Here is a 24,490-nt window from a genome sequence, read left to right as displayed (position 1 = left end):
ATGTAGCACCCCTCAGCGTCTCAGAGCACTCAACGTTGACAGAGGCTGAGGCCAAGCTGGGGGGCGGGAGGAGGTGACTGTAAGCATAGTTGAAGAAGAAGGTCTTCAGTCGTGATCTAAAGGAGGGGAAGGAGGCAGGAAGATGGAGGGATTGGGAGAGAGAATTCCAATGCTGCACGGCGTAGTGGCTGAAAGCACAGCCACCGATGGTGGAGCAGAGGGGACGAGGGATAAGCAGGAGGCCAGAGCCAGCCGAGCAGATGCAGCGGGTCGTGGTGCGGGGAGAAAGCAGGTCGGAAAGGCAGCACATCTTCCTATTAACATCCGGGCTTAGATCAGCTAAGTCATACTGTGATGTCAGCAAAATATTTTAGTTGAGCACAATACAACAAAGACACACAAACAAGACAGCTAGAGCGACAGTGAGGGAGGGAGGGAGGGAGGGAGGGGAGGGAGAGCTATCACAGCCAAGCCGAATTCCCCCCAAAAAACACAATGGTTCCATCAATTCATTTAAAATACTTTTGAGTTTTAATATGTGCATCTCCCTAAACAGGAGTGAACGCTGGGCAATTGTTTGTGCAACAGGACAGGCAGAGGTCAAAATAAATAAACATTCAGATTAACTAATTAAGTTTGCTGCGCTTTTCCTTCCCGAGGATCGATCGGTTCCGGTTGCACTACGCTGTAATGCTAAAAGGTTAAGGGGGTAACATTTTCTCACCGGATTCTGCCGAACAGCAAGAAGTACATAAACGGAAACGGTAATGCCAGCTTTGGCCGCGGCTAATGAAATGTTAAGATGGATGGAAAAAGTCATGCATGTTTTTCTGTCATGCTGTGTGTGGCGTAAGCCCAGATAGACTTTTATTAAAAATAATAAAATAAAAAAGGTACACTTAATAAAAACTGCCCTGTTCTACGTATGAAATGCAAAGCCACAAAGAGCCCTTTCTTGGGTCCTGTCTTTGTGCCAGGATATTAGCCACGTCAAACTTTAACTGGATGCCTTGGTGACTGATCCCTGTAATGCGTTGCTGCTCTCAGCTCTCCTGGGAACAGAAATCACACCCAGCCCTGGTTTTCACATGCTAATCCCCCAATTGTAAACCCACCTGCTTGTGTCCCACTCCCCCCTACCCCCACGTTTCTCTCACACACCCAGCAATTACCATAGCATTTGTATCGATTGCCGAAGGATGGCTGAGACATTAGCCCTTTTGTTGTTAAGCAGGGAGAGTATGGAAACATTAAAGATCAAACTTTAAATTGTAATACCCAATATAAGCCTTTTTCAAAAAAAAACCCACATGCTGTGGGTTATCAAAAACGAAAATAGTGAGTTTCTGGTCTGCAGCCTTTCATAAACTGACGGGCAATTTTTTTTAAGGTGGCTTTGAAATGAAATCTTTCCTAAATAACCTGGAACCCAAATTTAAGCCCCTTTTTTAGAAAAAATGACTTACAGCAAAACATTGCTGGCAAAGCTCTGAATCAAGTGTCCGCAGATCCACCAAACCAACTTGCATGCCCTCTGCTCAGTGGGCTCCAGCCTGCACCTTGCTCCCAGCCCTGCTTGCCCCACCATTGGCGGTCAGGCATTCGGCCTCCCTCACCCCATCCGTTGGAACTCCATCTCACAGTCCCATTTGGCTCACCTCCTCCCCTGCCTCCTTTAAGGCCCGTTTCAAGATCCTCCTCTTCGACCACGCCTTCAGTCAACCTCCTACCCCCACACTTCCTGCCCTCCGACCCCCGATCCCAACCCCCAACTCGGGTCCAATTTCCTGACTGTGCAGCGCCTTGGGACAATGGGACACCTTCAACTATAGCCCAACAAATAGAAAACTAACACACAACATTTTGGAGAGGAAATGTACGCAGCTACATTATAAAAAGCTTTCTACATTTCTACAAGACGTTTTATACCTTAGAGCAGATTTAACAGCCAATAAAAACTACAGTAAACAGTTTGCTTCAGATGTTAGCCCTGTCTGACTAAATTCACTTCCAGTCTTTTCAGAAAAGAAGTAGTAGCAATTGTCAAAGAGTTCTAAAGTTGCTGCCAGTATTAATTCATACAGGAAGATAAAAGGGCAAACTTCAAAGAGATTTGATTCAACACTTGAGCAAAGAATTGTCAGACAAAGCATAAATGCAAGCCAATACTTACAGATAGAAAAATGATCTAGTTTGACAGAAAACTATATCTCAATAACAGTAGAGTGTGAAAAAGTTTGGAGCAGTTAGAGTGGCCCTTTGAATAGGTCACTGGGTTTGGGAATGTGGGGGTCACCATAGAGGATACAGAGATTTACTAGGAATGACATTCCGTTGCCAGGTACGTCAACCTGGAGCCAGTTCAGCTCCAAGGCCCCGCTTACCCCTCCCACCCCACAAGGAGAATAGATATGATTTGACCTATGAGCAGAGACTATAGGAACTGGACCTATTTTCACTGAAACAAGGGAACCTCAAGAGGAGACCTGATGAAGGTCTTTAAAATTGTGAAGGTTTTGGTAGAGTAGATAGAGAGAAATCATGTCCACTGGTCGGTAAGTTAATCTCTAGAAGGCATCAATTAAGTAGAATCTCATCAAGTCGGGAGGACAACCTCAAGGTGATATACCTGGGGTGCAAGGATAGCTGATTAAAGCTTGAAGGACAACGAGGGTCCTTTAACCCATACCACCTTTACCCAGCTCCGCAATATTGCTCGCCTTCACCGCTGCCTCTAACCACAAGCCACCAAGACCCTGATACACGCTCATATTACATCCCGGCTTGACTATACCAACTGCATGCTAATGGGACTTCCCAACTCTTCCCTCTACAAGCTGCAGATTATTCAGAACTCGTGTTCTCACTTGCACCAGGCTCCAAGAACCTATCACCCCTGTTCTTGCCCGGCTTCACTGGCTTCCTATTCCTCGTGTACAAAACAAAGCCCCCCACGGTCTTGCCTCCCTCCACTTTTCCGACCTCCTCCCCCAAATCAGCCTGTCTGCTCACTCTGCTCGGCGGACCCTGGCCTGCTTTAGGTCCCCCCACATTTCCTGCCCCACCATTGGCAGTCGGGCATTGAGCATCTGTGTCCCCACCCCTGGAACTCTAACCCGCAATCCCTCCATCTCATTTTCCACTCTTGCCTCCTTCAAGTCCCATCCAAAGACTTTCCTCTTCAACCATGCCTTCAGCCACCCTCCTATCCCACTCTCCCTGCCCTCCACCTCTCCTGACCCCAACTTCAATCCCAAAACCCCTTACTGTCCCCCTTACGACGTGAAGGGCACTACAAAAGTGTCATTTGTTATTGTTTAATGACAACAACTTTCACTTATATAGTGCCCTCCACACAGTTGAGCAGAGGTGCCGGGTAGTGGATTGGGGAGTGAGGAAGCTGGAGAGGTAGGGAGGTGCCAGAGAGTGAAGGGATTTGAACACGAGTGAGAGGATCTTGAAGTGGATCCGTTTGGTGATGGGGAGCCAGTGGAGCCTGGGCCAGAGCTGGGGAGATGTGGGGACGGAGTTTGGTTGGGGTCAGTATGTGGGCGGCAGAGTCTGAATGAGCTGATCTTGTGAATGGTGGAGCTGGGGAGATCGGCGAGGAGTGGGTTGCAGTAATCCAGGCGGGAGGTGACAAACACATACACAAGGGTTTCGGCTGCATTTGGGGTAAGGTACAGTCGGAGTCGGGCAATGTGGTGGAGGTGGAGGAAGGTGGTCCTGGTCAGAGTCCAGATGTGGAGGAGGAAGGACAGCTGTGTGTCGAACTGGAAACAGGAAGAGAACTAGCAGAGAAACAGAACACGTGGAATGTTGATAAATTGTTGAAAGAGATGGAGGTAATTGGCCAAGAACCAGTTTATATAAAGAGAGCTTGGTCAGAGGGAAGTTACCAGGTAGAGACAGCGAGTAAGAGCCCAGTGGGAGATGAGGTGAGGTATGTGATTAGAGGGGGGAAACCTCTGTGTGGATAAATAATGAACAGCATTGAACATCTTTGGAAACATAGCACCTCGTCATTTCTTTGAGGTGTCTCAAAGCGCTTCACAGAATATACTGTAAAGTGAATTAACTGCATACAAATGCCAAAATATAAAAGTCACCCAGTGGTAAGAGCACTCGCCTCACAAGCGAGACACCTAGGTTCAATTCCCGGCAGAGCGAAATGTTGGGCAAGTTTCCTTACTCCACACACCTCTGTTTACCTAGCAGTAAGTAGTTGATTGGCCGATCGCTTTTCCTGGGATAACAGTCCCTCAAAAAAGGATAATAATTTGGTCACTCAATCTACGACTGTTGTAAGATACTGCTGTGCGCAATTGGCTACTGTGTTTCGCTCACAAATATACAGTCAATTCACTTTACGGTATATTCTGTGAAGCGCTTTGAGGCATCTAGAAGATGTGATAAGGCGCTATATCAAATGCAAGGATTATTATCATAGAAGTTTAAAACCAATTTATATTTTTTGAAGTACATAGTAAGTGCAGTTCTTGGGAACAATTTCTTCAGTTCAGTATATAGTTAAAAAAATCTAGAGTGCACTTCTGTTGAAATATTTCTCACTGGAAAGACAGGAAGCAAAAGATTATGTTGTAGTAAAACACACACAATTCTGATCTGTATAAATTGTACAATCGGCTAAATTGTACATCTGCCCAAGTCCCATTCAAGAGTTTATATTCTATGCAAGTTTGACATAACTCATTCTTTGTATAAGTCATATTAAATGTTTGGTCCCGACTGATACAACTTGTGAGGTTTATTGCATTTTATATGTACTCCAACCCAAAACCTACAGAACACACTCAGGTGTTTTTCTGGTGAGAGAAACAACTCACCACTTGCTTACTTCAGTATTTTTATGATCCTTGCACTTTAAATTGCCCCAAAGGCCAACCTCTATGTCCCTGCCTATGGTCACCAACCTTCTCCCTTGCTCAGCATCCAACCGCATAAGGTAGCCCAGATGCTCTCTTGTGCAAAGGGTGCAATATAAATACAGGCTATTGCTGTAGAAGGATCTTTCACGTCTGGAAGATATTTCAGAGCACTTAATAGGATTCACTATATGACTATTTTTGTAGGTGACACAGTACATTGCAAATTTACACAAACAGCCAAAAGGTTTTGAAGGTTTTGCGAAGGGATGTGATGACTCAATTCTTTCATTGGACAAGCTGAAATCACTGATGCATGTGAGGAGCCTACATTCCTTAAAACAAACACCTACGAACCATGCAGTTTATTTAAGATTTGGAAACCTAGGCGTGTGGCTCTGGTACAAATCCAATCCAGGCACAATTCATAGGTCGTGAGCTTGTGCAAATGTCAGAACAAATTGCGAGGGGTGTTGAACAAACCTTCCTGTCTGCTCTCTGAGACGATGTGTGTTAATCACCTCCCTCTGGCCTAAACTCGGGTTGAATTCTCTGTTACTGTGCTGCAGCACAATATGCCTAAAAACGACTAATACCAATCACATGGCACATGGTACACCTTCAGATCAACTGCAACAGTAATGCCTTTTATTGTGTACCAACCCATCACTTCAACAATGCACAGCTGACACACTAGAATGGTAGTGAAACTGGACGCAGTGCCAAAAGTATATTAAGGTGCTGCTCTCCATGTTCTGTTGGTGAAAGCTTTTAATTCTGTGCATTGTAACAAAGTTCTCACACACACACACAACTACGACAGCAACTTGCAATATAGTGCCCTTCATTGCGTCGGAGCGCCTAACAGTGGGAAAGCACGACTCTATGCTGGGGAGAGGGCACGTCAAAGGGCTTGGCGCGGTCAAAGAGGAAGATCTTCAGGTGGGATCTGAAGACGGGGAAGGAGGTGGCAAGGTGGAGGGACTGAGGCAGGGAGTTCCATATTTTCGCGGTGTCGTGGCTGAAAGCACAGCCGTGGATGGTGGAGTGGAGGAGACCAGAGCCAGCAGGTAGTGGGTCAGAAGTGGGGCATGAAGTGCCCTTTGTACCATTGAATTTCCAAAGTTACAACTGCAGAAATGCAAAGCGTGCGTTTCCAGGGCATCACAAGTGTATACAAGCTTGGAGAACACTAGGAAACTCTAGTTATAGTCTACCAAGTTGTTAGCAGTATAAAGCCAGGTGAGAATTAACATCTCTGCACTGTCAAACAGAACACTCCTTCAATTCAAATTATTTTCTCATTGTGTCACAGTGAATGAATGGATCACAGTTTAGATACTCGATCACTAACTTAAACCACCAAAGTTAGTGTGAGGGGGGGAAAACAAACTTGAGCCAGCCCAAAATAGTTAAATATTGAGATGTTAAAAAGTTATAAACTGCTATAACTAGTGCAATTGTCTTAAAAATTGCTGGATTCAAATCACTTTAGTATTCTGAGAAATGGCAGAATACACCGACTTCAAACACCATCTGGTGAGCAGTTCCTGACAGCAAATGATTGAAGAAATTCAGCAAAATGTATCTTCCAGAAGTCAGCCAAAAGGCAAATTCTGAGCTACAGATGTGCCTGATGAGGAGCCCGTCAATAATCTTTTCTCAAAGGGGAGGGGGGGCGGGCGGCTGATCTGGAAAACAGGTGAAGAGCAGCATATCTGCTGCCCACAGGACCGTGAAGCCAAGTGAAGGCAGTTAGTTACCTGACTGGAAGACGTATCGGGCCAGTCCCTGCATCAGCTCAGCAGGCCAAGTTGGTGGTGCTGTTTCTCCAGCTTCTCGACGTAATCGGAAGGTCAGCTCAAAGCCAAAGCCACTAGGACCTTCCAGGCCAGTAAACCTGGGGAGAACAGAAATATTCTTTTTGTATTTTGTACAATTTTATAATAAAGACAGGCATTCTAGCCAAGACTGTATACTGAATACACAAGCAATCACCTTTTCATGAACAACAACAAACTGTATTTGGAAACCAAGTTAGTAAATAAAGATAAGACTTATTATTTTACCTCTGTAATCCAATGATACAAAGTTAGGTAGGGTAGTAAATAGTGAGGAGGACTGTAACCAACTGCAAGCAGACATACACAGAATGGTGGAATGGGTTGACATGTGGCAGATGGATTCAATGTGGATAAGTGTGAGGTGATACACTTAGGGAGGAAAAATGATAAGAGGCAATATAGACTTGGAGCTCAATCTTAAGGGGGGTGAACATACAGAGAGATCTGGGTGTTGTAGTAAGCGAATCAGTAAAGGTAGCAGAGCAGGTAGATAAGGTAGTAAAAAAGGCATTTGGCGTACTGAGCTCTATTAGTAGGGGCATAGAGTATAAGAGTAGGGGTTATGGTTAATCTATACAAAACACTGGTTAGGCCTCAGCTGGAGTACTGCGTCCAGTTCTGGGCACCTTACCTCAGGAAGGACATTAAGGCACTGGAAAGGGTGCAGAGGAGATTCACGAGAATGATACCAGGAATGGAAACCTTAGCTATGAGGACAGTGGAGAAGTTAGGACTTTTCCCATTAGAGCAGAGAAGGTTACGCGGGGACCTGATAGAGGTCTTCAAGATCATGAAAGGTTTCAACAGGCGAGATAGGGAAAAGCTGTTTCCGCTGGTAGGTGTGTCTGTGACCCGTGGCCACAGTCTGAAGATATCTACCAAAAGACGCAGAGGGGAGGTTAGAAGAAATGTTTTCACTCAGCGAGTTGTTAGAATTTGGAATGATCCGCCCGAAAGGGCAGTGAAGTCCGATTCGATAACAGCTTTTAAGAGAGAACTGGATAGGTATCGGGGAAGACAGGTTTGTGGGGTTATGAGGAGAAAGCTGGAGAGTGGGGTTAATAAAAGTCAGTTGCTCTGTCAAAGAGCCGCACAGACTCGATGGGCCGAATGGCCTCCTTGTGTGCTGTAACATTCTATGAATCGATGAAAAATCATTGATAACTCTGCCGCCCGCATTCTCACCCGTCCCAGACCCCTCTCTCTAATCCCCCCAGTCCTGGCCAGACTGCACTGGCTCCTGTCCCAGAGAGGATCCACTTCAAGATCCTCACTCTTGTATTCAAATCCCTCCACTCCTCTGCACCCCCCGATCTCTCTGACCTCCTCAAAACAGTCCCCGTTGCTTTCGTTCTTCCGGGTCTGGTCTCCTCTTCATTCCCCGAGTCCTCTGCTCCCCCCTCGGCGGCCGTGCCTTCAGCCACTGTGCCCCGAGGCTCTGTGCCTCACTCCCTTTGTCTCACTCCCTCTCTTCCCATTTTCACGTCTCTGCTGAAGACCTTTCTTTTCGACCGCACCTTTGGTCACCTTCCCCTCCTCCCTCCACCCCCTCCCCCTTCCTCCTCGCCTGGCTCCTCCCCCTCCCCCTGGCTCCTCCCCCTCCGGCTCAGCCCCAGGATCCATTACTGTAAAGCGCTCTGAGACGCCGTCCGGCATGAAGGGCGCTTTATAAATCCAAGTTGTTGTTGTTGTATTTTATAATATTCCTTCCACTTCGTACTGCTCCTTTCACGTTTGGAAGACATCTCAAAGAGCTTCATAGCATTTACTGTAAAGTCTAGCGACAATGTGTTTTGTGAGCAAACGACAGCTAATTTACACACAGAAATTGTCCCACAACCAATAATACAGATTTAAGAAACATGCCATTTCAAAATTCATGCTGCAAGTTTTCAGATAGGGAGATATGCTCAACATTTCTGCAGGGAGCACTTGGCCTGGCAGTTTCAATATTTCTTCAGCACCTTCACGTCACGAAAAATCCTGTCCCGCACATTGACAAAACATTTACTTACCCACACATAATAATAATCCTTGCACTCGATATTGCGCCTCATCACGTCTTCGAAAGTCTCAAATCACTTCACAGAATTTACTGTAAAGTGAATTGACTGTATATTTTGTGGGTGAAATGCAAGAGCCTATTGCAGCGTCCCATAAAGAGTGGTCGATTGAGTGACCAAATTATTATTTTTGAAGGGATTATTACCTCCGGAAACGTGATTCGCCAATCGACTAACAACAGAACTGGAATCAAACCCAGGTCCTCTCGCTTACAAGGCAAATGCTCTAAACACTAAGCTATAGGACATAATGAAAGGGTTGCTCCATTTTGTTCATGAAAGGGCAGCTCAAGTCCGTTAACAAAAATTCTACTAACCTTCTCAAGGAACATTCTTTGCCAATTGTCTGAACTTTGTGTTCTTGCGGTGGAGATTAGAGCACTGTAGTTGGGGGTGCAGTACTCTCTTATCTAACAGATTCTGAATAACCGATAACTTAATTTTTGTGTAATGAATGCACAGTTGGTAGGGGTAGGAGGGTGAACAAAGGCGCAGTCAAAGAGCAGAATCTTGAGATGTGCCTTGAAGGGAGCAAGGTGAAACTACCCCCATCTATATGGAGTTACGAAAAGTTTCCTTTTAGCTTTATTTCTTAAACTCAATTGCTTTTACTCCAAGGTGTTGGTTGATGTTTAGAGATGCCCTGCCAATTCTGACTTGTGCACCATTAACATAAAGGCTCCAGGCGATTGATATTAGCCAAGTAATAGGAAAGTGCTACCATTATCTTACAAATGCAAAGGATTTGGCAGATAAACAGGCTGGAATCTTTCTCACCTGGATTACATTTGTTGCTGCCCAAGTACAGCCAAGATGGCTGGCACGGAACACTCATCTACACCCTATAGATAGATATGTATAAGTTCCCTTTGCTCATCAGCTAAAAGGAATTAAGAGTACTTATCCCTTCCTGTTATTAGAGATGAAACAGACAGAATAGCTGGTCCTCTCGCCAAAGGCTACAACTTACATACCTCTAATTTCCTCTACTCAGGTGTACAAAGAGCTGGAGTCAATTAGCTCAATTCTAGCAATCACCTTGGATGACTGTGGGGATTGTGAAATCTTAATGTTTTGTCTCCAAGCCTTTCTACGCAGTGCGTGACGAACAATCTCTGATCACCTCCAGAGACATCAGAACACCATGTGCTGCCAGATTGCATCTCCTGCTTAGAAGGGACGAAAGGTACCATCAAGTTCCCATCAGCCAAATAATGGCCAAAATGCACCAGAAAACAAGTCAAATAGAAAATCAAGCACAGTGTATCCGGGATGATTTTTTTTTTTGTGGTCAGTTGGGTGTCTGACTCATGCAGAAACCCATCACCGTGCTTAAGAGTCTCCAAACCAAATTGAGGTTTGCATGCCTCCCACCTACATGTAGAAATCCCAGAGATAGATTGTTGGAATGAAATGGGCTCTCTCTCCCTGGAGGGAAACGTCCTGCTTACCTAATTCCAGAGAGTATTAGGCACAGGCTGGCTAAGGCTTGGGGACCCCAGAGTTTGCGTTGGGGTAACTGCTGGAGTCTAACCAGCTAAAACTGCATAGCTTACCTGAGGTAATTTGCTGGCAATTTAAGTTTAATATGGACAAATGCAAACTTATGCAGATTGCAAGTAAAAACGTGAGGCACGTGGACCGCATAGATGGGACTGAAGTTGCTGAGGAGGAGGTGAAAGACAGCGTAGAAGAGATCAAAGAGTCGGAGTGATGAATGGGTCAGTAACAAGACATCACTGGACAAACTAGGACACAGTGAATAAGCACAGTTGGATAGAGAAGTGAGGAATGAGCAGTGGATCACCCAAGGAAACAAAGAGAAACAGGCTGAAGGCAAGAATTTCCTCCACTCCAAGAACTAAAACAAAAAGCTACGCAGACCACACATACATACCCAGCAGCAGCAAGCCCCCACCACACCGCCACTTGCAACAATACAACGTGAAAGGCGCTGTGTAAATGTCATTATTTGTTGTTGTTATGGATTAAAAATAATTATAAGCAACAACTAGAGTGAAGATATTCAGATTGATAGAATGCCAAAAAATAACAATATCACCAATCGCGCAAGTTTGAAATATGAGCCAGTCAGATCTTTTGGGAACAAGTGAAAAATCCGAGTATTCCAATTTGTGAAGGCTCGTGACATGGTAGTACTCAATAGTTAATACATTGGAGTAATGATAAAAAAAACCTAACACAAAATGCTTTTAAAATTCCTTGCTTCAAGCCGCTGCTTTCTGGAAATGCAGAGATTTTCCTTCCCATTTGTTTGCCACTGGTGCTGGCAAATTACACACATTTGGACTTCATGGTCATCGCTTTCCAACTCTGACAGATACTCAGTGCAATTCAACAATTAATAATGCAATTTGATCTCAGCCTGTCTGTACGACAAGGCAAGGCTTCTGATGGATCAAACCAGAAACATTATAAAATGACAAATCTATCAAATGGTTAAAGTACCAGAGAAAGGGGAAAAGAATGAGAATGAAAAGGGCAAGTAAAAGTATCACATTCTATTTTTTCTATAACTGTGCTCTCAGGGCATTTAAAATGTTCCACCAACAAAACCCGCCTTTTATGTGGAGTCCTGTAGCTCAGTGGTTAGAGCGCTCGTCTCGCAAGCGAGAGGACCCGGGTTTGATTCCTGGGTAAGGTGAAACCTTAGGCAAGATTCCTTACTCCACCTGCCTCTGTTTACCTAGCAGTAATAGGGACTTGGTTGTTAGTCGATTGGCGGATTGCCTTCGGGGGCAATAATCCTTTCAAAAAAATAATAATTTGGTCATTCAATTCCATAGCTATTTGTGGGACACTGCTTAGCACAATTGGCTGCTGCGTTTCACCCACAAAATATACAGTCAATTCACTTTGCAATATATTCTGTGAAGCGCGTTGAGACATCTTAACGTCATCAACATTGTGTGAGATGAATCAGTTGGGGTGATAACCCATGTGAAACATCAATGTCTACATTTAATTGAATGCATAGATGCATAGCCTGCAAATGTGCGAGACCTACAAATACAATCAAGTCACTACAGTTGACAACAATCAACTGTGAAGCACTTTGAGACATTGTTGTTTGGGTTTGTTAAATGCAATTACTGGTCCTCTACTTGAAATTTACCATAAGATGTCAGATTTAATCTTTCCATCACAACAACCCTTTTTGAAAGTTAAACAGCGCACTTTGAATGAATTCAGAAAACTTTCAGCACTTATTAAAAAGTTAACTGGAGAAAAAAAGCACTGCAGAAACTTTAAGTCTTTTCATGTTGACTCAGATAACGGTTTGTAACCCTCGCCATCAGGTCTTACTTATTAAGAGGCTTACTATAGGCCCCTTCTCTCAGGAAGCCACACACAGAGAAATAAACGTGCATCTCTCTACCCCTCCCCGTGAGAATTTTTTCCCAAATACGTGGGCTCAACAAGGATCAAAAGACAAGGTTCTGTAACCATGATAAAGCTTTAGACTTCGGCCCAAACCTTTGCTGCTCACCACTGCAAAACTTCCTTTGGCAAAGGTGCCAGACTCCTGAAAGCCCAGCATGGATTCCCTTTGCTGATGTGCTGGTAATAATAAACTCCTAAAACCAACTGGAGCTGCATCAAGTTTTTCTTGGCTAGACAGTGTAATGAGTCTCTGTGACCGTTTGCTCTGGCTAGCTGTCACATGCACACCAATGCATTCGGAAAGCTAACCTTTCTGCTTTTGTGAGACAAATGAAGAAATAAAATGTTAGCACGCGTGTCCCAATTATTTTGAGAAGTTTTTGTACCAAAGTAAAAACAGCCAGTTCATTCTTTTATACATGACCCCTTCCCCTGAGACACCAGTATGGATCCTTGTCAATCTTCCATATGTATTTTTTTAAAAAAAGAAATATTAAACTTCTATGTTACAAGCACTGACAAGTGAGCGAGGATTTACCGCACTTAATTATAAAATATAGTAATAACAATCCTTTGATATTAGCACCTTATCACATATTCAAGATGTCTGAAAACGCTTCACAGAATGGAATGTAAAGTGAATCTACAGTATATTTTGCGGGCAAAAGGTGACAGACGATTACGCACAGCAATGTCCCACAAACAGCCATGGATTGAGACCAAATTTTTTTTTTTTAGGGGATTATTCAAAACGATCAGCCAATCGACAAACGATCAGGTTCCAACTTACTGCTACATAAACAGAGGTGTGTGGAGTAAGGAAACTTGCCTAATGTTTTGCCCTGCTGGGAATCAAATCCAGGTCCTCTCGCTTGCGAGGCGAGTGCTCTAACCACTGAGCTTCAGGACTCCAGGAAGGAGGACAGGTCTCCTGGAATTTGTTCTGTCTAAGGTCAAACTACAAATAATCTGTTCAAACTGAAGAATCCCACCACTGCTGGAGCCACATATTTTGCCTCCACACAAATATTCTTGTGTCGACAACTGTATTGCAAAACTGTTGTATGCTGAAAAGCACCACAAAATCTGGTACAAATTTACACTTCCATGCACATATTTTACACCCTTCAATTGCAAGAGACTTATAAACCACATTTGAAAGTAATCTATTCTAATCTCCCCTTAAAAGCAAAAGTAATTTGTACTTTCCCTGAAAAAATACTTTAATGCTAGGCTTTGCATGGATGCTACTGAGGAAAATGTACTATTTGTGTTGCACGAAGGGTCACGGTATTTAGAAGCATATTGAGGACTTCAGACATTAAAGCACAGCTGAAGTATGCAAACAGCAAACTATTTGCTATTGAGGGTTTGTTTTCCAAGCTACCCTCAAACCCCACTGTGAAAATAGGTGCAGTTCTATAGATTTGTAAAGTAAGTCATCTCTGCAACATGTCGAAATGTTTTATAATCCTGTGTTAAATGTTGAAATGTCAACAACACTCTGACTATCTCATGCAACCCAGAGATTATTCTGGGCAAGTCAGTTACTGGAAGCATACAGTGTTTCCTAGCCAGGAATCTTATGGGGGAGGGGGGCGGGACGAAGTCTTGGTGGATCAGAGTATTTATCCCCCAATAAAGGAATCAATGTTCTAATGTACAAAATTTGTAGAGTCCATACATCTCTGGAGTATTCAATAATAACATTCAAAATGGAAGTGGATATTTACTTGAAAAGAAAAAAATTGCAAGGCTATGGAGTAAGATTGGGGGTAGTTGGTAGCTCATTCAAACAGCTGGCACAGGCACGATGGACCAAATGGCCTCCTCCTATGCTGTAAGATTCTACGCAACCTGCACCACCCCCCTTTTCTCTTTTTCTTCCCACTTACCCAAATACGCTTTTTATTTCGACTAATTCGACCTATTCTTTTTTTTTTACTATTTTTGCAAAATACTTAGGGCAAGGAAGCAGCTTTAGAGAAATAGAAGCCATACTTCCGACATGCAAATAAATGCTCAGGGTAATGTACAAGGCTTACCACTTCACCATATTCATTTTCCATTCATGATGAAGTACTCAATGCATAGCTTGTAAGGTATATAATTTACTTGGAATTTTACAAGGCATGTTACAGCTAAAAACAATTCTTACATTTGACAGGGCCTTAGATTAAAACAAATCAAGACTGACAAATGCAGCATATTTGTAGGTGAACGCAGCAGCCAATTTGTGCTCAGCAATGTCCCTTAAACAACCGTGAAGCGAATGAATAATATTTTTCTTATGGGGGGGGGGGTTTAGGGTTTTCACTGGAGGTTTCCAGTCTATATGAAGCTGCTGTGAACAACGCTAATCAAGTATTAGAATGCAGCCTGAGACACTTGACTACATTGTAACCTTGAATATTTCATTGGTGAAATAGGAATAGGTCAATCTGCTCGTTCCACATTGACTGTAACCTTAAGGCCCCTCTAAAGTGAATCTTGATCCCACAACCTTCAGTCCCACAGGCAAGGTGCTACCAACTGAACCAAACTAACACAAGTTTAGTTTTCAATGAGGAAAACCAGCCTAGTATTCACCGCCACACAAGGGAGGATCCAACACTACATGGAAATGATCCTTCAATTTAATTACTGAATGTTGGTTGTAAGATGAGAATGTGAAGCCCCCTTTCAAAGTGGAGTGACTGTATACTTGGTGAGGGGTGAAACAACCAATAATGTATAGCAGTGTCCCATAAATAGTCGTGGAATGAGTTACCAAATTATTTATTTTGTTTTATAAAACAGATTATTACCCCCGCAAAGCAATCCGTCAAGTGACTGAAAACCAGGTTCCTACTTACTTCTAGGTAAACAGAGGCTTTTTGGAGTAGGGGAAACTTGCCTCAAGTTCCCTGTCCTCAAATTCAGGTCCTCTCGCTCTAACCATTGCTATGGGTTATCATTGCCTTAGCCAAAAAATCCAAAATTCATTTGGTCCATCAAGTGGGGGGGGGGGGGAAGAGAACAGAGCCCAATATAACCATTCAGAAGAGAGGAATGGTTCGATCATGCAGTCTGTGTTTGGGAACATGTCTTCTTCGAGTTTCATAGATTTTGTATTCAGCTGTTAACATAGTCATAGACCTATCCCCTAAAATCCAAAGCACAACAATTATCTGGAGCAGCAGCACTTTGTTTCCAATGTAATGGAAGTCAGCATTGAATTGGTACGTCTTAATTTCCAAACAGAATTAAAAACAGGAGGTTTTCACAACACCAGTTGTTTCAAAAGACTTTCCAATGCTACAAGTGCTCAGCAGAAGTAGGTCGGGGCTTTTTTTTTAAACTCAAACTTAATAATAATAAAAACTTGCATTTGTTATAGCACCTTATCATGTCCTTGATATGTCTCAAATTCAAAGAATATACGGTAGTTATTAAGTGTAGATTTTGTGGGCCAAACTTTAAATGTAAACAGGACTTTGTTTAACTCAAACTAATAAGGAATTGGATATATACTTGAAAAGGAAAAAATTGCAGGGCAATGGGGAAAGAGCAGGGGAATGGGCAGAGTTGGGGAAAGAGCAGGGGAGTGGGACAAATTGGATAGGTCTTTCAAAGAGCCAGCACAGGCACGATGGGCTAAATGGCCTCCATCTGTGTTGTAGGATTCTATGAGTCTAACTGCACGCTTAAACAAACAAAATGACACATAAGATTCATAGAATGTTACGGCACAGAAGGAGGCCATTCGGCCCATCGAGTCTGTGCGGCTCTTTGACAGAGTAAGTCACTTTCACTAACCCCAATCACCAGCTTTCTCCCCATAACCCTGCAAACCCGTCTTCCCCCGATACCTATCCAGTTCTCTTTTAAAAGCTGTTATCGAATCGGACTTCAATGCCCTTTCGGGCGGATCATTCCAAATTTCAACAACTCGCTGAGTGAAAACATTTCTTCTAACCTCCCCTCTGCGTCTTTTGGTAGATATCTTAAGACTGTGATCGCGGGTCACAGACACACCTACCAGCGGAAACAGCTTTTCCCTATCTCGCCTGTCGAAACCTTTCATGATCTTGAAGACTTCTATCAGGTCCCCGCGTATCCTTCTCCACTGTCCTCATAGCTAAGGTTCCCATTCCTGGTATCATTCTCGTGAATCTCCTCTGCACCCTTTCCAGTGCCTTAATGTCCTTCCTGAGGTAAGGTGCCCAGAACTGGACGCAGTACTCCAGCTGAGGCCTAACCAGTGTTTTGTATAGATTAACCATAACCCCTACTCTTATACTCTATGCCCCTACTAATAGAGCTCAGTACACCAAATGCCTTTTTTACTACCTTATCTACCTGCTCTGCTACCTTTACTGATTCGCTTACTACAACACCCAGATCTCTCTGTACGTTCACCCCCCTTAAGATTGAGCTCCAAGTCTATATTGCCTCCTATCATTTTTCCTCCCTAAGTGTATCACCTCACACTTATCCACATTGAATCCATCTGCCACATGTCAACCCATTCCACCATTCTGTGTATGTCTGCTTGCAGTTGGTTACAGTCCTCTTCACTATTTACTACCCGACCTAACTTTGTATCATCTGCAAACTTGGAAATAGTGCTCTCTATGTCCGAGTCCAGATCCCCAACTTCAACAAGAAAAACCCACTCAGTGCATAGAAAACCCAAACAGCATTATTTGCCAGTATTCATCTTCTGCTTTTAATATAATCCCCCACATGAGTGCATTTCCAATTCCTGGTGCAAAACACAAACCTTCAAACCAGAAACAAACCCACTGCTCACTGGCACCCAGTGGGAGAATAAACAGTTCCAGATGCTTGTAGCAAGCACCATTACCTGCAGGAGCTCCTACCAAAACCCTTCACAACCAAAAGCTCCGTACCACCTTTCCCCAAAGACACAAGTTATAATACAGAATTCATAATGAAATCACACTCTGCGTTGTTCTTGTCTAGACCTAAGGTCAAGGATAAGAATAGCTCTGCAGTGATTTGTTAGCTTATTTGATACAGTTATTAAAGACAAGCTTCAAGTGGCCACTAAGATCAGCTGTAGTTAAAGCCAACTCTCACCACAGCCATTTGCATTGATTTTTGATCCTGAAGCCACCTTCCCGAGGCTATTTCTGAATAGTGCCACTCAGCTCACAATGCCAGTACCCATCTGAAACCAGTTACAATTCAGCATTGATTTGACACAGAAATTGAGTAGATGGTAAAAGCACAGAGCAACTGAGGCATAAAGAACAGCAGTGGGGCTAAGAATGTCTGGAACACCCCAAGAACATACATCCACTGGAAATAGTTCAGGTTAACTGCTGGGACTTGCATCCAAACCTACTTTAATTGACATAGGCTGTTTTAAACACAAATCAGGTTCTAATGTCAAGTGTCACAACATGTATTTAACAGAGGAACATTTAACCACTTTATAACCGGGATTTTTTTTGAAAAAAGTTTTTGAAACAATGAATTGAGTTAGATTTTATACTGAAAACCATTGCCACTGGGATTCTTGTCCTCAGGGACATGTGGGCAGACTTGATGCACTGATCTGGAGCGCAAGTCAGCATGACAGAACATTGAGCAGGTCATGAAAAATGACAATGTCTGCGCTTAACTGACATGCTTTTAGTTTCACAAAAAAGCTAACCCTTGCAAGGCCAAAAATGTTTGTGGCTTTGACATAATTCATTTTTTATAGGATGCCATAACAACAAACCGAGAAGTATATTCTGTGAAGCGCTTTGAGATGTCTAGAAGACTTGATAAGGCGCTATGTGGAGTCCTGTGGCTCAGTAGTTAGAGCACTCGCCTCGCAAGAGAAAGACCTGGGTTCAATACCCGGCAGCGCAAAATGTTGGGCAAGTTTCCTTCCTCCACATATCTCTGTTACCTAGCAGTAGGAAGGAACCCGGTTGTTAAGTCAATTGGCAGATCGCTTTTCCAGGGTAATAATAATTCCTTCAAAAAAAATAATAAATTGGTCACTTTAATCCACGACTGTTTGTGGGACACTGCTGGATGCAATTGGCTACCACGTTTCGCCCACAAAGTAAAGTCAATTCACTTTACAGTATATTCTGTGAAGCCCTTTGAGACGTCTCGGAGATTTGATAAAGGGCTTTATCAAATGCAAGGATTATTATATCAACAACAACTTGCATTTACATAGCGCCCCTCAGGCAGAGTAGAGTCCCAGAGCGCTTGTATCAAATGGAAGTATTATTAAGATCTGAGAGAGAGAGCATTTGACGAGGGCAATTTGCAGCACAATCGAGACTCAACATTACAATGTGGAATCCTCTGCTATTACACAGTTATTAAGCCAGAAAAAATATTTTTGAAAGGAAACTGGAGAGATGCTTCAAGTGTATGGACAAATAAACAGGAGTGTGGGGATGGAGAAAAACGCCAGCAGTGCAAAGTTGAGCCGAATGACCCGTTTCCATGATGTTGCAATCTAGGATTCTAAGAAGCAATCTCAATTAATCTGTTTCACAGCTTCAAAACTAAGAAGAACTCATTGATATCCATGGAATTTCTGAGCCACAGACAATAATTAAGGCAATAAAAGAGCAAAGTTCTAGCCGGTGTCAAGAGCCCCATTGAACCTCTTATTTGACTCCCATTATCAGAAGAAAATAAATCAACATTGCTTCCCAACCCACCATTCCAATTTAGTGCTAGAAACACATCAACTACTGATTTAGATCAAGACAATTAGGGGTGGGGGTAGGAGGAGTGGGGCTAAAATGACACGTTTGCAGTGGTGGGATTAAACGAAAAAGGAATCCAAGTTCTGGAAGTGGGGAAGAAAGCTCTCTTCCCAACAAATGGATGTAATGTGCATCTGTCAGAGCATATGAATCCTGCTCTGGAAGTATACCTCATGGGAACAGAGTTCCAGCAGCTTGACACAACTTACTTCCGATTTTCTTTTCTACTCAAAGAGGGTTGGTAAGGTGTGCCATTCATTAGAAGTGGCTATTGAGGCCTCATTCAATCATTCAAAAAGGGAACTGGATACACACCCAATCAGTTTCAATCTGTGGAAACACTGCTTCAGTGAGTGAGTCACTACTTTAGTGAGCGAGTAGTAAATGTATGGGACAGGCTCCCTAGAGAGACGGTGGAAGCAGAAAGTGTTGATTCTTCCAAAGCAAATGAGACAGATTTATTTTAGGAAATAATATCTGGGGATACAGTATATAGTTTGGGACATGAGATGTGTGAGCAACTAACAGGATGGTGTAAGGTGAACTGAATGGACCTTGGTCTTCTTTGCCTAGCTGTTCTTATAACAGTAAAAACAAGGGGAAATGGGTAAAGAGCTGGAAGCGGGGTTGATAATTAATGTAGTGACACAGAAACGAAAGGTGAATGGCCATCTTAATTCTGTTGTTGGTTGATATGAATCCAGTTAGAAATGGCTGCACATCAAACTCCAATGTAGATATAACCAGTGAGTCAACTATGAACACAAAGGAGGAGGGAATGGAGGGGTGAATATACAGGAGGTGATTAGGAGATGAAGAAGGATCAGCTTGACAAACTAGACAGGACAAGAGGCCTGTTCTCGTGCAGTAATACTCCACGTCATTCTAGTTGGATTCAGATGAAGAGTGAAAGCAGCACGTTACCAAGGAAACAAGGTCATATTTCTGTACCCCCCCCACCCTTCCGCAAGTTAATGGCAGCAGGAGTAACCACATGGCTGCACTGCCCATGAATCAGCAGCAAAAACCTGAGGACATTGAGGGGCAATACAGTAGTCACATCTGAAGCAACCTGCGTCAGGACTCCCCTGGCTTCAAAATTAATAACTGACTCCTGACGATCGCAGTTGTAAATTGCTGATGCGTTGACCAACTTCCTCAGTCCACATAAATCATCAACTTTTATTTTATAACTTGATCTGGGGCAGTCACTATGAACAGTCATAATAATAATCCTTGGATTTGATATTGCACCGTTCACATTGGAAGTACGTCCCAAAGCGCTTCTCAGGATTTACTGTAAAAGGTAGTTAGTGACTATATTTTTGTAGGTAAATGAGGAAGCCAATGTGTGTACAGCGTTAGCCCACAAGCTGCCATGAAATTAATCAACAATTTTATCAGGGGAATTGTTGGTCAGGACACTGGGAGAAATGCTTTGAGTCGTACCATGGGATCTTGAACGTCCACTGAAACAAACAGATGGGACCTCGGTTTAACATCTCATCTGAAGGACGGTACCTCCCAATAATGCAGCGCATCAGACCCCTTGCACCAGCAAAGATCGGATCAACATTTTGCTTCTTAAACGCAGCCCAAAGGTGTTTATTGCTGGCCATGGGAGTGAGTTTCAATGCTACTTCACCAGGCGCCAGGCTAATTGGAAGTTGGTATCTGGTGAAGAAACACTAACTTGGCGCCAAGGACCCTTTGCCCTCATGTTGCCAAATATAGAGAACACTCAGCGAGGCCGCACATCAGCATTAAGGAATGTTACTCCCTAGAGCTTTCAGAAACAGCTTGTTCTGACTTGCATCACAACGCAACGCATCTCCTTCCCACTGGGATTTTTTAGGCTGCTCAAATTTCAGTTGTCTTCACCAGAGAATCTAGATAGAAGCACCTCATTTATTTATTTCAATATTAACACCACCATTTTAACTGGAATCTGCTTGGCTACCATCCAGTGTTTTATTACAAATGTAACTGATTTACACACACATCCATCTTATCGTAAACTGTCTTTTGCAACTGCATGGCAGCTCCTAATGCAGGAAAAACTTATTAAAAATTTTCATGTCGTCCATGCATTCATCACCTCCCGACTTGACTTTTCAAATGCCTTCTTCACCAATCTCCCCAGAAAAACCATGCACAGGATCCAGCTGATCCAAAACTCTGCCTTCCTCACTAAACTCTGTACCCCCATCACACCAATTCTAGCCAGGCTGCACTGGCTCACTACTGCCGAATGGATTGTTTTCAAGATCTTCACACTTGTTTTCAAATCCCTTCATGCTCTGGCACCTCCCTACCTCTCCGACCTGCTTACTCCACAACTCACGACCCGCTGCCTCTGCTCGACTGGCTCCGGCCTCCTGCCACCATTAGCGACTACACTTTCAGCCACTATGCCCCGAAACTCTGGAACATTCTTCCTCTATCACTCTGTCTTGCCATTTCCTTCCCCATCTTCAGATTACGCTTGAAGACCTTCTTCTTTGACTGTGCCTACGGTGACCACCCTCCCCCCGGCTCAGGGTCGCGCTCCGTTACTGTCAAGTGCTCTGGGATGTTTCCCTGTGTGAGGGCTGCTGCTACTGTTGTTACTTCAAACCCTTTTCTTTGACAAATCTAAAATGCTTCCATTTCTCTGCAGTTCTGGAAGTTTGAGCCATACTTACCTGGAAGGGACAAGGGGAGGGGCGCGCAATTATGGACAAATTCCGTGAGAGCATTGAGCGAGAGGGAGACCCTATACTCCTATAAACCAAAGGGAAAGCATGACTATCATCTTTCATGAACAGAACCAGATTGCTTCCCTGGTTGTGTACGGACTATATGAATTGCAGTTCGTGTGTAATGGGATCACAGAACCTTACAGCACACACAGAAGGCCATTCAATAGGACTATAATGTACAATCGTGCTGTGAGATACCCAAAAAAGGTATCGAATTAATCCCAGTTCCCTGCCTATTCCTCACTCCCCCTTTTTATTTTTATCTTTTAAACATTTGCCTTATCCCATCATCCCTAAAGCTTTAACAGATTCTACTTAATACGGTCACCTGCCCCTCCCCCAGCATCATGCTCCGCCACTGTCAAGCACACTGGGATGCTATCCTGCGTGAGGAGCGCTATGTAAATGCAGGTTGTTGTAAGAATTCCTCAAGAAAAAAAACTCAATCCACGACTGTTTACAGGACACTGCTGTGCACAATTGGATGTCACATTTCACCCTTAAGCGTTTCTGTGAATCGCTTTGCGAGACGTTTTGATGACGTGATAAGGAGTTATATCAAATGCAAAGATTATTATTATTATTACTATTACTTCAACCATGGCTTTTGATAGAGCATTCAATATCCTACTCCGTCTAGAATAAAAAATCTCAGCTCTATTTTTGCTAAAGATTTATGCATGTTCTCTGGCTACCAACTCACCTACCAGATATTCTCAATTGTTTCCAATACAGTATCTGTTTGAACTTCCAATTACATTTCCAAAGGGACAATTTCAGATGCATCGACTTCAAAAGTATCTCCCTCCCCCACCCAAGACACACACATACACACAGTGCCATAATACACCAATATGTGTTCCAGAAATTTGCATAGACAGTAACCTTTACCCAAAGGTCCATGATAACTTAATATACTTTAGATACTGAATTGTGAAGCAAAAGTCCAAAAGGTCATGATATCTCTGACCACAAGACAAATGTAACAGGATTATTACCAGAGAAGAGGTGAAAAAAACAAAATACTGTACAACAATAGGCTGTCTGAAACTACCACCAAGCCAGGGAATGAGCAGCGATAATTAGATTGGTGTCAACCCACTTTATACATTCAGATTAAGATGATTTGCTTTTGATTAGCGACAGAGCTCACTTTGTTTAGCAGCATTCATGAGGTCAACCTTAAACACAAGTCATCAATCTCCAAATGTTTTAAAATTATAATCATGCACCTCATGTCAAAACAGAGTTGAGTTTTTTCCTCTTAAACAACATTATTTTGAAAGGGAAGAATGCATTGCTGTTTGACAGGACAATGACTATAAAACATGTTTCATTGATGGTTTATTTCACAGAAATTCCTCAGCCAGTTAACACGTATGACATTCCAAGAGCTGTCGTGTTTGAACTGTGCACACGTTAAGATATTGTAACTTAAATAATAGAACTGACAATATGATTTTTGCAGGAAATAAAATGATTGAAAGAAGGGATATATTAATACATGCATTACCGAATATCCCCCATTTCCAGCCCGTCCCAGTACTTACTCGTGCACTCGATTATCCCCATACAAGTCACTCAGACCAAAGCTGACATAATGCCAATGCTCTGGAACATCTTGTGTGGTGTTCCCCGGATTTCTGTACATGCTGATGTAGTCTAGTGGATCTGGTCCTCCCAACCTGCAGAGTGAAATGGGGGGGGAGAGAGAGAAGAAATGTTTTTCTTTGAGAATAGCTTTGACGGTTAGCGAGAAAACCAGATCAGCAATCTGGGGAGCAAAGACATTGGTGGGCTCGTCATTGCCTACTGAGATTATTCTGCAGTCAAGCAAAGGCATTTTGTTTTTTTCTGTATATAAGCACTAAACATTTCTATTGGTCTTCATATTTACTGGCATTCTTTAAACAGGATTTCCAGGCACCCCCAATTCATATAATAATCCTTGCATTTGATATAGGGCCTTATCACATTCTTGAGATGTCTCAAAGTGCTTTACAGAGATACAGAAGAGAAGTTCTACACCCAAAGTGCTTGTTTTGAATATCAGAAATAATCATGGGTAGATTGCACCAGAATCAGCTTTAACAAAGAGCAAGTTCTCATGGTTTGACCCGAGTTGCTCAGTGCACAGAAACATCTGAATGCACCAACAGGAAAATCAGAGGGTTCCCACACACGCTTCAGTAACTTGCATTTTTATAGTCTCTCATAACATCAAAACATCTCAAAATGCTGAACAATAAATAAGTATGGTGGACTTGTTTTTTATACGCCATCTCCACTCGATTGGCTCCAGCCTCCTGCTTGTCCCTCATGCCCTCCATTCCACCATCAGTGGCCACACTTTCAGCCACTGCACCCCAAAACTCTGACCCACTCAATTCTTCTGCCTTGCCCCTCTTTCCGCATCTTCAGGTCATGCCTTAAGACCTTCCTCTTCCACCGTGCCTACGGTCACCCCACACCTGGCTCGGCTTCATGCTCCACCATTGTCAAGCGCTCTGGGTCACTACCCTGTGTGAGGGGGCGCTATATAAATGCAACTTGTTGTTTTTATTGTTGTCTCAAATGCAGCAAACCATTTGTGCCAGCAAAGTCTCACAAATTAGAGAAGCTTGGAGTAGAGAAGGTTAAGGAGAGATTTAATAGAAGTATTCAAAATTACAAGGGGATTTGATAGGGTGAACAGGGAGAAACTGTTTCCACTGGTAGGTAGGTCAGAAACCAGAGGACACAGATTTAAGATAGTTGTCAAAAGATCCATAGGGGAGATGAGAAATATTTTCACAGTGAGCTCTTCGGATCTGGAATGCA

At 43.2% G+C, this 24,490-nt stretch overlaps 1 protein-coding gene across 2 annotated transcripts in view; it reads right to left on the bottom strand.

The window, feature by feature from the left end:
* The window catches only part of sufu (suppressor of fused homolog (Drosophila)), a gene marked incomplete at its 5' end in the record, with an annotated part of 63,159 nt that extends 39,804 nt beyond the window's left edge, over positions 1–23,355 (bottom strand). For both annotated transcript variants that reach the window (XM_007910860.2, XM_042336694.1), the window contains 2 exon segments: positions 6,650–6,786; positions 23,221–23,355. In XM_007910860.2, coding sequence (XP_007909051.1) covers positions 6,650–6,786; positions 23,221–23,355 — 272 coding nt within the window.
* Positions 23,356–24,490: the final 1,135 nt, after the last annotated feature.

This window comes from Callorhinchus milii, unplaced genomic scaffold (genome assembly GCF_018977255.1).
Source record: "Callorhinchus milii isolate IMCB2004 unplaced genomic scaffold, IMCB_Cmil_1.0 Scaffold7, whole genome shotgun sequence".
NCBI lineage: Eukaryota > Metazoa > Chordata > Chondrichthyes > Chimaeriformes > Callorhinchidae > Callorhinchus > Callorhinchus milii.
Note: the sequence above shows the minus strand (reverse complement) of the source record. Positions and strands in the feature narration are given on the sequence as shown.